The sequence below is a fragment of the Oncorhynchus masou genome, chromosome 13, assembly GCF_036934945.1.
Source record: "Oncorhynchus masou masou isolate Uvic2021 chromosome 13, UVic_Omas_1.1, whole genome shotgun sequence".
Classification (NCBI taxonomy): Eukaryota; Metazoa; Chordata; class Actinopteri; order Salmoniformes; family Salmonidae; genus Oncorhynchus; species Oncorhynchus masou.
This window is the reverse complement of record NC_088224.1, coordinates 14,898,021-14,914,369: the sequence shown is the minus strand read 5'-3', so window position 1 is coordinate 14,914,369 and position 16,349 is coordinate 14,898,021. Positions and strand designations below refer to the sequence as shown.

The 16,349-nt window shown below is 39.8% G+C and overlaps 1 protein-coding gene across 1 annotated transcript in view; it reads right to left on the bottom strand.

Moving 5' to 3' along the window:
* Positions 1-7,160: 7,160 nt before the first annotated feature.
* Positions 7,161-16,349, bottom strand: part of LOC135553269 (elongator complex protein 2-like) — a 65,838-nt gene continuing 56,649 nt past the window's right edge. The window contains 1 exon segment of the mRNA XM_064985442.1: positions 7,161-7,896. Coding sequence (XP_064841514.1) covers positions 7,713-7,896 — 184 coding nt within the window. The 3' untranslated portion in view covers positions 7,161-7,712.

The following is a 16,349-nucleotide window of genomic DNA, read 5'->3' as shown; positions in this document are numbered from 1 at the left end:
GCATGGCTACCACAGCATTCTGCGCGATATGCCATCCCATCTGGTTTGCGCTTATGGGATTATCATTTGTTTTTCAACAGGACAATGACCCAACACACCTCCAGGCTGTGTAAGGGCTATTTGACCAAGAAGGAGAGTGATGGAGTGCTGCATCAGATGACCTGGCCTCCACAATTTTCAACCTCAGCCCAATGATGGTTTGGGATGAGTTAGAACGCAGAGTGAAGGAAAAACAGCCAACAAGTGCTCAGCATATGTGGGAACTCCTTCAAGACTGTTGGAGAGAATGCCAAAAGTGTGCAAAGCTGTAATCAAGGCAAAGGGTGTCTACTTTGAAGAAACTAAAATATATTTTGTTTTAACAAACACAGTTTTGGTTACTACATGATTCCATATGAGTTATTTCATAGTTTTGACGTCTTTACTATTATTCTACAATGTAGAAAATAGTAAAAACAAAGAAAAACCCTTGAATGAGTAGGTGTGTCCAAACATTTGACTGGTACTGTATATAAAAATAAACATCATTCTGTTAATGTTTTTGTCAATTTAACATGTGGTATTCCATACACACATTGTAGAATTTAAGTTCAATTTAATAACCTTATGTTAAATGCAAAACATAACATGTATGAGAAGGGCAATAACTTGTTTTATTATTCCAGAAACATAGAGAAATATATATACCAATCTTTATGTTCTAAACCTAGATTTTTCATAAGAAACCTTGATGTTCACAATGGCCACGATGATACTTGGAACTCATTGGAAACGTTGTTTTTTATTTACAGTATCTGTAACTATGGTATGTACAGTTGAGATAGATATGAAAACGTGTATGAAATAAGTATCACACTGGAATACAATAACATTTTGGAACCATATCGGTTGTTATGGGGCGTTTTGAACAGAATTCTTCTTTAAAATGTCTGAATGTCATTGGACAGCCTTTACTTTTCACATCATCGTCAAATAAAGTGAGACTGAAAATAACTCTATAAAAGCTTTGTTTGGGTCAATTCAAAAAGCCTAATAGGGTAAAGACATCCAGATTGTTTCAGTCTGCCCATATTCAGAGGCTAATTTATGTACTGTTGTCTACCCTTAGGCTAGTGCTCTTTACATAGAGTTTTTAAAGAAATAGGAAGTCAAGTAAAGCACAGTTCATGTTTTTGTTATTGTGATCTCAGTTATGTTCATTATAACGGCAATTATAAAACAACTGTTTTATCCACAAGGCAAGGTTGTCGAAGACCTCGATTCAATGTTATGCTGTGTTGGGCGACATCCGCATGTTTTTGCGGTATGAACTGTAAAATCGGTGAGCGGCTGCTCTTCCGTGTCACCAATCACGCCCTTACTATACCTACCATGTTAGAAGTTCATAACGCCGATAGAAAGTGTAGACTCTAGACTCTATTGATGATAGAAATAATGACATGTTTTTATGTTCATTTGGAGCGGAGGAATATTTGGAGCGGAGCCTAATTGAGGTGTAGATAACGGAACATTACGCATTAGAGTTTTTGAACTTCTAACGCAGCTGCGTGGGCTTTGAATATCGGGTGTGGTTTCGTTGCGTCCAATGGCAGTGTCCGCGATAAAGTGACGCAAGCAGCGGCTTGTGGATTTGACAGCTCCAACACAGTTCCACCTCCAAAACAACCGCTATAGGGATGTCAGCTCGCGCAGATCTGATATAATCTTGCCCTGATCATTCATGAGCTGCTTTGCTTTATCACCTCAGAACCCTTCTAGAAGGAGTACAAATGAATGCATTACCACAACGAATGGAGTGCAATTATTTGCTGTCGAAAGGCATTGTGGGGGAAATGGCAGTCATCATGATTCTACAGTAGTCTGGATCTTTGCAAACAGGGCATTTCAAATGTTTATGTTTCTCATACATACATAAAATCACAGAAAAAAATGTTGATTTCCTTTTCTTGCAGTATTTTCTTTCAGATGCATGGGATTAGCAGATTTTTCAATAAAACAATTGCAAAAAATCTGTTGCTTAATAAATTGCTACAGTGATTACATTTTTATTTCCATCACTGATCATCATAAAGAAGAAAAAGAAATTGAAGAAAAACTAAAAAAAAACTAAAATTGGCCGAAAGTGTAAGGCCGAAAGCATACTAAACTATAGCCAACTATGATGTACGGGGTAAAATGGAATCAGGCATAAACAGACCGGGTAGCAGCACATGAGCTCAGCTGTCTACAATCCATACACATTACAGAGAGAGAGAGAGCCAGGAAGGCCAATACATTAGGAATGAATAGATCCATGTGCAGAAGTTGATAAATAATACAACTGTCAAGGCACAATGGCAAACAGGATGTGGAATGTGTGTGGAGTCCTGTGAGTGAGTGTTTGAGAGACAGTGACACAGAGAGAGAGAGAGGCCTTTCCATCGTGCTGTCAAATATTGACCATGTAAGTGCTAGACAGAGGGCTCAGAGGCCCAGAACAATCCTCTATGAGAGGTAGGACTGAGGCTACAGCAAGACAACCTCAAGGCCTACTGTTCTGTACACCTATGGACCTCTGTACACTTCAAGCCAATATGGCATTATGTAGTAATCCGTTTTCTGTTCAGAGGCTCTGCGTTTACATAGCCAGCTCAAGTCTGATCATGTTTTCACTAATTGTTTTTTGACCAATCAGATCAGCTCTGAAAAATATCTGATGTGATTGGTCAATCAGTGAGAAAAAAAAATCTGAATTGAGCTGCCTGTGTAAACACAGCCAAAGTGATCCACTGATTCAAAGGATACTGTATACATAATGCAAATCAACTGTGGGAAAGGGTTTCTGAGCCCAGCTGGCATTGCCCAGTTCTACCACTACTACTGGTATTGTGGAAGAAATAACTTTTAGGTTACTGTATATGACTGGTGTAGAGGGGAAGGGGGTGTTACTGTGCTCTGGAGACATGTGTTTAACCTGAACAGCCTCTGTAAAGGTCACACTGTATAAAGGGAAGATTGCGGGCTAATTAAGTTGACCTGAGTGAGAATACAATGATAGCAGGCATGTACACGTGATAGGCCTTCACATGGTTTTTCAGGTATGGTTGTCCCAATCTGGAAAACAATTGTGGTTATCCAATATGCTGCTGTGTGCTAGTCAAGGTACTACCTACAATAGGAGGTAGAGTGTTGTGAAATTATAATAAAAAAATGTGTAGTGTTACTTCCACATCTTTCCATCATGAATCAATTGTGGCAATATGATTAAAATAATTCGAGTAATTTGTATGGGATATGGCGGTGTTAAAAATCTTTATTTTTTATATATATATTTAACCTTTATTTAAACTAGGAAAGTCAGTTTAGAACAAATTCTTACTTACAATGACCGAACCTGGACGACGCTGGGCAAATTGTGCGCTGACCTATGGGACTCCCAATCACGGCTGGATGTGATGCAGCCTGGATTCGAAACAGGTACTACAGTGATGCCTCTTGCACTGAGATGCAGTGCCTTAGACCGCTGCGCTACTGGTCAAAGTTTTAGAACACCTACTCATTCAAGGGTTTTTCTTTATTTTTACTATTTTCTACATTGTAGAATAATAGTGAAGATGTCAAAACTATGAAATAACACGTTTGAAATCATGTAGTAACCAAAAAAGTGTTAAACAAACAAAACATATTTTATATTTGAGATTCTTAAAATAGCAACCCTTTGCCTTGACAGCTTTGCATTCTCTCAACCAGCTTCACCTGGAATGCTTTTCCAACAGTCTTAAAGGAGTTCCCACATACGCTGGACATGTTGGCTGCTTTTCCTTCACTCCGCAATCCGACACATCCCAAACCATCTCAATTTGGTTAAGGTCAGGGATTGTGGAGGCCAGGTCATCTTTATTTATTTATTTTCATTCATTAAAAATAAATTCATTAAAAATCCTACAATGTGATTTTCTGGGGGTTTTTCTTCTCATTTTGTCTGTCATAGTTGAAGTGTACCTATGATGAAAATTACAGGCCTCATCTTTTGAAGTGGGAGAACTTGCACAATTGGTGGCTGACTAAATACTTTTTTGCCCCACTGTACACATGCAGAGATAATCCGTTCACCCACACCGCATCTCACAATAACACGGCGGTTGGAACCAAAAATCTCAAATTTGGACTCATCAGACCAAAGAACAAATTTCCACCGGTCTAATGTCCATTGCTTGTGTTTCTTGGCCCAAGCAAGTCTCTTCTTATTGGTGTCCTTAATAGTGGTTTATTTGCAGCAATTCGACCATGAAGGCCTGATTCACAGTCTCCTATGAACAGCTAATGTTGAGATGTGTCTGTTACTTGAACACTGTGAAGCATTTATTTGGGCTACAATTTCTGAGGCTGGTAACTAATGAACTTATCCTCTGCAGCAGAGGTAACTCTGGGTCGTCCTTTCCTGTAGCAGTCCTCATGAGAGCCAGTTTCATCAGTGCGACAGCCCATGAAGTAACGTTCAAAGTTCTTGAAATTTACCGGATTGACTGACCTTCATGTCTTAAAGTAATAATGGACTGTTGTTTCTCTTTGCTTATTTGAGCTGTTCTTGCCATAATATGGACTTGGTATTTGACCAAATAGGGCTATCTTCTGTATAGCAACCCTACCTTGTCACAACACAACTGATTGGCTCAAACGCATTGAGGAAAGAAATTCCACAAATGAACTTTTAAGAAGGCACACCTGTTAATTGAAATGCATTCCACTTCATGACTACCTCATGAAGCTGGTTGAGAGAATTCCAAGAGTATGTCAAGCTGTCATCAAGGCAAAGGGTGGCTATTTGAAGGATGTCAAAAAGTATATATATTTAGATTTGTTAAAACATTTTTGGTAACTACATGATTCCATGTGTTATTTCATAGTTTTGATGTCTTCACTATTATTCTACAATGTAGAAAATAGTCAAAATAAAGAAAAACCCTAGAATGAGTAGGTGTTCTAAAACTTTTTACCCGTAGTGTATATTATTAGACAAGGGGCCCCAGATTGAATAATGTCTCCATATACATGCTCTGCCATTAGAGAGAGAGTGAGTTATGGCCTACACTTGCACACTACCGTGAGTATGTTGATGTCCAACACGTAACCATGGCTCCCTCTACGGCATGTACAGTACATCCTAACTGTAGGCAATGATCCTAATGGCAACCTGTTCCCTATATAGTGCACTACTTTTGAACAGAGCCTAATGTGCTCTGCTCAAAAGTAGTGCACTATGTAAGGGAATTGGGAGGTATTTAAGATGCAAATATGGATTTCCTCTGGCTCTCTCCTTGAGAATGATAAATTGTACCCTATTCTACCCTAGTACTCCACTGTATCAAGCATAAGAGAAGGGAATCTACTGCTAAGTTGTGGTCTATATTAAGTTAATTGTATGGTATATCAACAAATGTATACATGTTATATATATATATATATATATATACACACAGTGCCTTGCGAAAGTATTCGGCCCCCTTGAACTTTGCAACCTTTTGCCACATTTCAGGCTTCAAACAAAGATATAAAACTGTAATTTTTTTGTGAAGAATCAACAACAAGTGGGACACAATCATGAAGTGGAACGACATTTATTGGATATTTCAAACTTTTTTAACAAATCAAAAACTGAAAAATTGGACGTGCAAAATTATTCAGCCCACTTAAGTTAATACTTTGCAGCGCCACCTTTTGCTGCGATTACAGCTGTAAGTCGCTTGGGGTATGTCTGGATCTGGATATGTTTTTATTTTTTTTATGTTTATTTTTGAACCATTCCATTGTAGAGTTTTCCATTTATGTTTTGGATCATTGTCTTGTTGGAAGACAAATCTCCGTCCCAGTCTCAGGTCTTTTGCAGACTCCATCAGGTTTTCTTCTAGAATGGTCCTGTATTTGGCTCCATCCATCTTCCCATCAATTTGAACCATCTTCCCTGTCCCTGCTGAAGAAAAGCAGGCCCAAACCATGATGCTGCCACCACCATGTTTGACAGTGGGTATGGTGTATTCAGGGTGATGAGCTGTGTTGCTTTTACGCCAAACATAACATTTTGCATTGTTGCCAAAAAGTTCAATTTTGGTTTCATCTGACCAGAGCACCTTCTTCCACATGTTTGGTGTGTCTCCCAGGTGGCTTGTGGCAAACTTTAAACAACACTTTTTATGGATATCTTTAAGAAATGGCTTTCTTCTTGCCACTCTTCCATAAAGGCCAGATTTGTGCAATATACGACTGATTGTTGTCCTATGGACAGAGTCTCCCACCTCAGCTGTAGATCTCTGCAGTTCATCCAGAGTGATCATGGGCCTCTTGGCTGCATCTCTGATCAGTCTTCTCCTTGTATGAGCTGAAAGTTTAGAGGGACGGCCAGGTCTTGGTAGATTTGCAGTGGTCTGATACGCCTTCCATTTCAATATTATCGCTTGCACAGTGCTCCTTGGGATGTTTAAAGCTTGGGAAATCTTTCTGTATCCAAATCCGGCTTTAAACTTCTTCACAACAGTATCTCTGACCTGCCTGGTGTGTTCCTTGTTCTTCATGATGCTCTCTGCGCTTTTAATGGACCTCTGAGACTATCACAGTGCAGGTGCATTTATACGGAGACTTGATTACACACAGGTGGATTGTATTTATCATCATTAGTCATTTAGGTCAACATTGGATCATTCAGAGATCCTCACTGAACTTCTGGAGAGAGTTTGCTGCACTGAAAGTAAAGGGGCTGAATAATTTTGCACGCTCAATTTTTCAGTTTTTGATTTGTTAAAAAAGTTTGAAATATCCAATAAATGTCGTTCCACTTCATGATTGTGTCCCACTTGTTGTTGATTCTTCACAAAAAAATACAGTTTTATATCTTTATGTTTGAAGCCTGAAATGTGGCAAAAGGTCGCAAAGTTCAAGGGGGCCGAATACTTTCGCAAGGCACTGTATATTGTTTAGGCAAGTCAGTTAAGAACAACTTCTTATTTACAATGACGACCTACCCTGGCCAAACCCGGATGACTCTGCGCCACCCTATTGGACTCCCAATCAAGGCTGGATGTATGCTATTACATTTTTGCTACAGTGGGATGGAAAATGCCAAAGTCATGCAGTCATCATTGCCATTGGGGTCAACTGGTTTTGGTACTAACTCACAGGAATCAATCTATGTATACAAAAAGAGCTTTATTCAGAAATGTATCTTATTTTACATTAAAAGTATCAGCAGTACTGCGTCCTTTTTTTCCAAGGACATTTCAAGCCATCAGAACATGAAGAGACCGCAATACACCACAAAGAAAGAAGATATGGTAATCAAGAAACCAGGGGACTTTCAAACATGACTTGACAGTTACTGAACCCTAACAAATGAATACATTAACATAAAAGTATGTTGAAACGGTGAGCCTAATATCCCTCGTCTCAGACCTTAATAAGAGCATAAATACGGAAGATAAAGACCAGGGCTGCATCGAGAGAGAGAGAAGTCCTGGGCTCGGGGCATCCTGAAAGCAGCCTGGACCCCAGATCACCAGACCTGGCCGTGTGACTATCTTGTCTGAGCTAGCTGGCTGGTTGTCACACAGGGTGAATGGAATGACCCAGTGAACAGCCAGCCCAAGGTCTGATCCACTGGTCTCCAGACAGCCCTGTAGTCTCAGTCAGCAGTGTCAGGACACCACGATGTGATGATGTCAGTGTCTCCGGCCCAACGCTAGCTACACAGCCAGTCTGTTGATGTTGAAGATTTTGACAGAGTGGTCTGCCCCTGCACTGGCTAGCTGTACCCAGGAGCTGCCTGCTGCTGTGATGCTGCCCTCGCCTTCCTCCTCACCCCCCTGGCCGGCTCGGCCCACCCTCGGCCTCCAGCGCAGCCTCTTCACCGTCAGCGAGTGACTCTGACTGGAGGGGGGAAGAGTTGTCAAGGAAACAACAGAGTGGTGAAATACTGTACTACAATCATAGTGTATGATTGTGTTGTGTCTCCATACTGTACTACAATCATAGTGTATGATTGTGTTATGTCTCCATACTGTACTATAGTCAGTGTATCATTGTGTTGTGTCTCCATACTGTACTACAGTCAGTGTATCATTGTGTTGTGTCTCTATACCGTACTACAGTCAGTGTATCATTGTGTTGTGTCTCCATACTGTACTTCAGTCATAGTATCACTGTGTTGTGTCTCCATACTGTACTTCAGTCATAGTGTATCATTGAGTTGTGTCTCCATACTGTACTACAGTCAGTGTATCATTGTGTTGTGTCTCCATACTGTACTATAGTCAGTGTATCATTGTGTTGTGTCTCCATACTGTACTACAGTCAGTGTATCATTGTGTTGTGTCTCTATACCGTACTACAGTCAGTGTATCATTGTGTTGTGTCTCCATACTGTACTAGTCAGTGTATCATTGTGTTGTGTCTCCATACTGTACTAGTCAGTGTATCATTGTGTTGTGTCTCCATACTGTACTAGTCAGTATCAGTGTATTGTGTCTACATACTGTACTACAGTCAGTGTATCATTGTGTTGTGTCATCATACTGTACTTGTCATAGTGTATCACTGTGTTGTGTCTCCATACTGTACTAGTCAGTGTATCATTGTGTTGTGTCTCCATACTGTACTACAGTCAGTGTATCAGTGTTGTGTCTCCATACTGTACTACAGTCAGTGTATCATTGTGTTGTGTCTCCATACTGTACTACAGTCAGTGTATCATTGTGTTGTGTCTCCATACTGTACTACAGTCAGTGTATCATTGTGTTGTGTCTCCATACTGTACTTGTCGTAGTGTATCACTGTGTTGTGTCTCCATACTGTACTAGTCAGTGTATCAGTGTTGTGTCTCCATACTGTACTACAGTCAGTGTATCATTGTGTTGTGTCTCCATACTGTACTACAGTCATAGTGTATCATTGTGTTGTGTCTCCATACTGTACTACAGTCATAGTGTATCATTGTGTTGTGTCTCCATACTGTACTAGTCAGTGTATCATTGTGTTGTGTCTCCATACTGTACTACAGTCATAGTGTATCATTGTGTTGTGTCTCCATACTGTACTACAGTCATAGTGTATCATTGTGTTGTGTCTCCATACTGTACTTGTCATAGTGTATCACTGTGTTGTGTCTCCCTACTGTACTATAGTCAATATCACAGTGTTTTGTCTCCATACTGTACTACAGTCAGTGTATCACTGTGTTGTGTCTCCATACTGTACTTGTCGTAGTGTATCACTGTGTTGTGTCTCCATACTGTACTAGTCAGTGTATCATTGTGTTGTGTCTCCATACTGTACTACAGTCATAGTGTATCATTGTGTTGTGTCTCCATACTGTACTACAGTCATAGTGTATCATTGTGTTGTGTCTCCATACTGTACTTGTCGTAGTGTATCATTGAGTTGTGTCTCCATACTGTACTTGTCGTAGTGTATCACTGTGTTGTGTCTCCATACTGGACTTGTCGTAGTGTATCACTGTGTTGTGTCTCCATACTGTACTACAGTCATAGTATCATTGTGTTGTGTCTCCATACTGTACTACAGTCATAGTGTATCGTTGTGTTGTGTCTCCATATTGTACTACAGTCATAGTATCATTGTGTTGTGTCTCCATACTGTACTTCAGTCATAGTGTATCATTGTGTTGTGTCTCCATACTGTACTACAGTCAGTGTATCATTGAGTTGTGTCTCCATACTGTACTTGTCGTAGTGTATCACTGTGTTGTGTCTCCATACTGTACTTGTCGTAGTGTATCACTGTGTTGTGTCTCCATACTGTACTTGTCGTAGTGTATCACTGTGTTGTGTCTCCATACTGTACTACAGTCATAGTATCATTGTGTTGTGTCTCCATACTGTACTACAGTCATAGTGTATCGTTGTGTTGTGTCTCCATACTGTACTACAGTCAGTGTATCATTGTGTTGTGTCTCCATACTGTACTACAGTCATAGTGTATCATTGTGTTGTGTCTCCATACTGTACTACAGTCAGTGTATCATTGTGTTGTGTCTCCATACTGTACTACAGTCAGTGTATCATTGTGTTGTGTCTCCATACTGTACTACAGTCATAGTGTATCATTGTGTTGTGTCTCCATACTGTACTACAGTCAGTGTATCATTGTGTTGTGTCTCCATACTGTACTACAGTCAGTGTATCATTGTGTTGTGTCTCCATACTGTACTTGTCATAGTGTATCACTGTGTTGTGTCTCCCTACTGTACTATAGTCAATATCACAGTGTTGTGTCTCCATACTGTACTACAGTCAGTGTATCACTGTGTTGTGTCTCCATACTGTACTTGTCGTAGTGTATCACTGTGTTGTGTCTCCATACTGTACTAGTCAGTGTATCATTGTGTTGTGTCTCCATACTGTACTTGTCATAGTGTATCACTGTGTTGTGTCTCCATACTGTACTTGTCATAGTGTATCACTGTGTTGTGTCTCCATACTGTACTACAGTCAGTGTATCATTGTGTTGTGTCTCCATACTGTACTTGTCGTAGTGTATCATTGAGTTGTGTCTCCATACTGTACTTGTCGTAGTGTATCACTGTGTTGTGTCTCCATACTGGACTTGTCGTAGTGTATCACTGTGTTGTGTCTCCATACTGTACTACAGTCATAGTATCATTGTGTTGTGTCTCCATACTGTACTACAGTCATAGTGTATCATTGTGTTGTGTCTCCATACTGTACTACAGTCAGTGTATCACTGTGTTGTGTCTCCATACTGGACTTGTCGTAGTGTATCGTTGTGTTGTGTCTCCATATTGTACTACAGTCATAGTATCATTGTGTTGTGTCTCCATACTGTACTTCAGTCATAGTGTATCATTGTGTTGTGTCTCCATACTGTACTACAGTCAGTGTATCACTGTGTTGTGTCTCCATACTGTACTTGTCGTAGTGTATCATTGAGTTGTGTCTCCATACTGTACTTGTCATAGTGTATCACTGTGTTGTGTCTCCATACTGTACTAGTCAGTGTATCATTGTGTTGTGTCTCCATACTGTACTACAGTCATAGTGTATCATTGTGTTGTGTCTCCATACTGTACTTGTCAGAGTGTATCACTGTGTTGTGTCTCCATACTGTACTACAGTCAGTGTATCATTGTGTTGTGTCTCCATACTGTACTTGTCATAGTGTATCACTGTGTTGTGTCTCCATACTGTACTAGTCAGTGTATCATTGTGTTGTGTCTCCATACTGTACTACAGTCAGTGTATCATTGTGTTGTGTCTCCATACTGTACATTGTGTTGTGTCTCCATCACTAGTGTGTATCATTGTGTTGTGTCTCCATACTGTACTACAGTCAGTGTATCATTGTGTTGTGTCTCCATACTGTACTACAGTCAGTGTATCATTGTGTTGTGTCTCCATACTGTACTTGTCATAGTGTATCATGTGTTGTGTCTCCAGTGTATCAGTGTATCATGTGTTGTGTCTCCATACTGTACTAGTCAGTGTATCATTGTGTTGTGTCTCCATACTGTACTTGTCAGTGTATCATTGTGTTGTGTCTCCATACTGTACTTGTCAGTAGTGTATCATTGTGTTGTGTCTCCATACTGTACTAGTCAGTGTATCATTGTGTTGTGTCTCCATACTGTACTAGTCAGTGTATCATTGTGTTGTGTCTCCATACTCCATACTGTACTACAGTCAGTGTATCATTGTGTTGTGTCTCCATACTGTACTTGTCGTAGTGTATCACTGTGTTGTGTCTCCATACTGTACTAGTCAGTGTATCATTGTGTTGTGTCTCCATACTGTACTTGTCATAGTGTATCACTGTGTTGTGTCTCCATACTGTACTACAGTCAGTGTATCATTGTGTTGTGTCTCCATACTGTACTACAGTCAGTGTATCATTGTGTTGTGTCTCCATACTGTACTACAGTCATAGTGTATCATTGTGTTGTGTCTCCATACTGTACTACAGTCAGTGTATCACTGTGTTGTGTCTCCATACTGTACTATAGTCAATATCACAGTGTTTTGTCTCCATACTGTACTTGTCATAGTGTATCACTGTGTTGTGTCTCCCTACTGTACTAGTCAGTGTATCATTGTGTTGTGTCTCCATACTGTACTACAGTCAGTGTATCGTTGTGTCTCCATACTGTACTAGTCAGTGTATCATTGTGTTGTGTCTCCATACTGTACTACAGTCAGTGTATCACTGTGTTGTGTCTCCATACTGTACTTGTCATAGTGTATCATTGTACTCCATGTGTACTATCAGTGTATCACTGTGTTGTGTCTCCATACTGTACACTGTCAGTCTCCATACTCATCAGTGTATCATTGTGTTGTGTCTCCATACTGTACTACAGTCAGTGTATCATTGTGTTGTGTCTCCATACTGTACTAGTCAGTGTATCATTGTGTTGTGTCTCCATACTGTACTAGTCAGTGTATCATTGTGTTGTGTCTCCATACTGTACTAGTCAGTATCATTGTATTGTGTCTCCATACTGTACTACAGTCAGTATCATTGTGTTGTGTCTCATACTGTACTTGTCGTAGTGTATCACTGTGTTGTGTCTCCATACTGTACTAGTCAGTGTATCATTGTGTTGTGTCTCCATACTGTACTACAGTCAGTGTATCATTGTGTTGTGTCTCCATACTGTACTACAGTCATAGTGTATCACTGTGTTGTGTCTCCATACTGTACTACAGTCATAGTGTATCATTGTGTTGTGTCTCCATACTGTACTACAGTCAGTGTATCATTGTGTTGTGTCTCCATACTGTACTACAGTCATAGTGTATCATTGTGTTGTGTCTCCATACTGTACTACAGTCAGTGTATCATTGTGTTGTGTCTCCATACTGTACTACAGTCATAGTGTATCATTGTGTTGTGTCTCCATACTGTACTACAGTCAGTGTATCATTGTGTTGTGTCTCCATACTGTATTACAGTCATAGTGTATCATTGTGTTGTGTCTCCATACTGTACTACAGTCAGTGTATCATTGTGTTGTGTCTCCTGTATACAGTCATAGTGTATCATTGTGTTGTGTCTCCATACTGTACTACAGTCAGTGTATCATTGTGTTGTGTCTCCATACTGTACTACAGTCATAGTGTATCATTGTGTTGTGTCTCCATACTGTACTACAGTCAGTGTATCATTGTGTTGTGTCTCCATACTGTACTACAGTCATAGTGTATCATTGTGTTGTGTCTCCATACTGTACTACAGTCATAGTGTATCATTGTGTTGTGTCTCCATACTGTACTTGTCATAGTGTATCACTGTGTTGTGTCTCCCTACTGTACTATAGTCAATATCACAGTGTTTTGTCTCCATACTGTACTACAGTCAGTGTATCACTGTGTTGTGTCTTTATACTGTACTTGTCGTAGTGTATCACTGTGTTGTGTCTCCATACTGTACTAGTCAGTGTATCATTGTGTTGTGTCTCCATACTGTACTACAGTCATAGTGTATCATTGTGTTGTGTCTCCATACTGTACTTGTCATAGTGTATCACTGTGTTGTGTCTCCATACTGTACTACAGTCAGTGTATCATTGTGTTGTGTCTCCATACTGTACTTGTCGTAGTGTATCATTGAGTTGTGTCTCCATACTGTACTTGTCGTAGTGTATCACTGTGTTGTGTCTCCATACTGTACTTGTCGTAGTGTATCACTGTGTTGTGTCTCCATACTGTACTACAGTCATAGTATCATTGTGTTGTGTCTCCATACTGTACTACAGTCATAGTATCATTGTGTTGTGTCTCCATACTGTACTACAGTCAGTGTATCATTGAGTTGTGTCTCCATACTGTACTTGTCGTAGTGTATCACTGTGTTGTGTCTCCATACTGTACTACAGTCATAGTATCATTGTGTTGTGTCTCCATACTGTACTACAGTCATAGTGTATCGTTGTGTTGTGTCTCCATACTGTACTACAGTCAGTGTATCATTGTGTTGTGTCTCCATACTGTACTACAGTCATAGTGTATCATTGTGTTGTGTCTCCATACTGTACTTGTCATAGTGTATCACTGTGTTGTGTCTCCCTACTGTACTATAGTCAATATCACAGTGTTTTGTCTCCATACTGTACTACAGTCAGTGTATCAGTGTTGTGTCTCCATACTGTACTACAGTCAGTGTATCAGTGTTGTGTCTCCATACTGTACTAGTCAGTGTATCATTGTGTTGTGTCTCCATACTGTATACTACAGTCATAGTGTATCATTGTGTTGTGTCTCCATACTGTACTACAGTCATAGTGTATCATTGTGTTGTGTCTCCATACTGTACTACAGTCATAGTGTATCATTGTGTTGTGTCTCCATACTGTACTTGTCATAGTGTATCACTGTGTTGTGTCTCCATACTGTACTACAGTCAGTGTATCATTGTGTTGTGTCTCCATACTGTACTTGTCATAGTGTATCATTGTGTTGTGTCTCCATACTGTACTTGTCGTAGTGTATCACTGTGTTGTGTCTCCATACTGTACTACAGTCAGTGTATCACTGTGTTGTGTCATCATACTGTACTTGTCGTAGTGTATCACTGTGTTGTGTCTCCATACTGTACTACAGTCAGTGTATCATTGTGTTGTGTCTCCATACTGTACTACAGTCAGTGTATCATTGTGTTGTGTCTCCATACTGTACTACAGTCAGTGTATCATTGTGTTGTGTCTCCATACTGTACTACAGTCATAGTGTATCATTGTGTTGTGTCTCCATACTGTACTACAGTCAGTGTATCATTGTTGTTGTGTCTCCATACTGTACTTGTCAGTGTATCACTGTGTTGTGTCTCCATACTGTACTACAGTCATAGTATCATTGTGTTGTGTCTCCATACTGTACTACAGTCATAGTGTATCACTGTGTTGTGTCTCCATACTGTACTTGTCAGTGTATCATTGTGTTGTGTCTCCATACTGTACTACAGTCAGTGTATCATTGTGTTGTGTCTCCATACTGTACTACAGTCAGTGTATCATTGTGTTGTGTCTCCATACTGTACTACAGTATGTAAAATAGGTTGTTCCATACTGTACTAGTCAGTGTATCATTGTGTTGTGTCTCCATACTGTACTACAGTCAGTGTATCACTGTGTTGTGTCTCCATACTGTACTTGTCATAGTGTATCACTGTGTTGTGTCTCCATACTGTACTAGTCAGTGTATCATTGTGTTGTGTCTCCATACTGTACTAGTCAGTGTATCATTGTGTTGTGTCTCCATACTGTACTACAGTCAGTATCATTGTGTTGTGTCTCCATACTACTAGTCAGTGTATCATTGTGTTGTGTCTCCATACTGTACTAGTCAGTGTATCATTGTGTTGTGTCTCCATACTGTACTAGTCAGTATCATTGTGTCATACTGTACTACAGTCAGTATCATTGTGTTGTGTCTACATAAATAAAGTGTACATTGTGTTGTGTCATCTACTGTAGTCATAGTGTATCACTGTGTTGTGTCTCCATACTGTACTAGTCAGTGTATCATTGTGTTGTGTCTCCATACTGTACTACAGTCAGTGTATCATTGTGTTGTGTCTCCATACTGTACTACAGTCATAGTGTATCATTGTGTTGTGTCTCCATACTGTACTACAGTCATAGTGTATCATTGTGTTGTGTCTCCGTACTGTACTACAGTCAGTGTATCATTGTGTTGTGTCTCCATACTGTACTACAGTCAGTGTATCATTGTGTTGTGTCTCCATACTGTACTACAGTCAGTGTATCTGTGTCCCATACACTAGTCAGTGTATCATTGTTTGTGTCTCCATACTGTACTACAGTCAGTGTATCACTGTGTTGTGTCTCCATACTGTACTTGTCATAGTGTATCACTGTGTTGTGTCTCCATACTTCAGTCAGTGTATCATTGTGTTGTGTCTCCATACTGAATAATCATTGTGTTGTGTCTCATACTGTACTACAGTCAGTGTATCATTGTGTTGTGTCTCCATACTGTATTACATTGTGTTGTGTCTCCATACATAGTCAGTGTATCATTGTGTTGTGTCTCCATACTGTACTAGTCAGTATCATTGTATTGTGTCTCCATACTGTACTACAGTCAGTCATTGTGTTGTGTCTACATACTGTACTACAGTCAGTGTATCATTGTGTTGTGTCATCATACTGTACTTGTCGTAGTGTATCACTGTGTTGTGTCTCCATACTGTACAGTCAGTTATCATTGTGTTGTGTCTCCATACTGTACTACAGTCAGTGTATCATTGTGTTGTGTCTCCATACTGTACTACAGTCATAGTGTATCATTGTGTTGTGTCTCCATACTGTACTACAGTCATAGTGTATC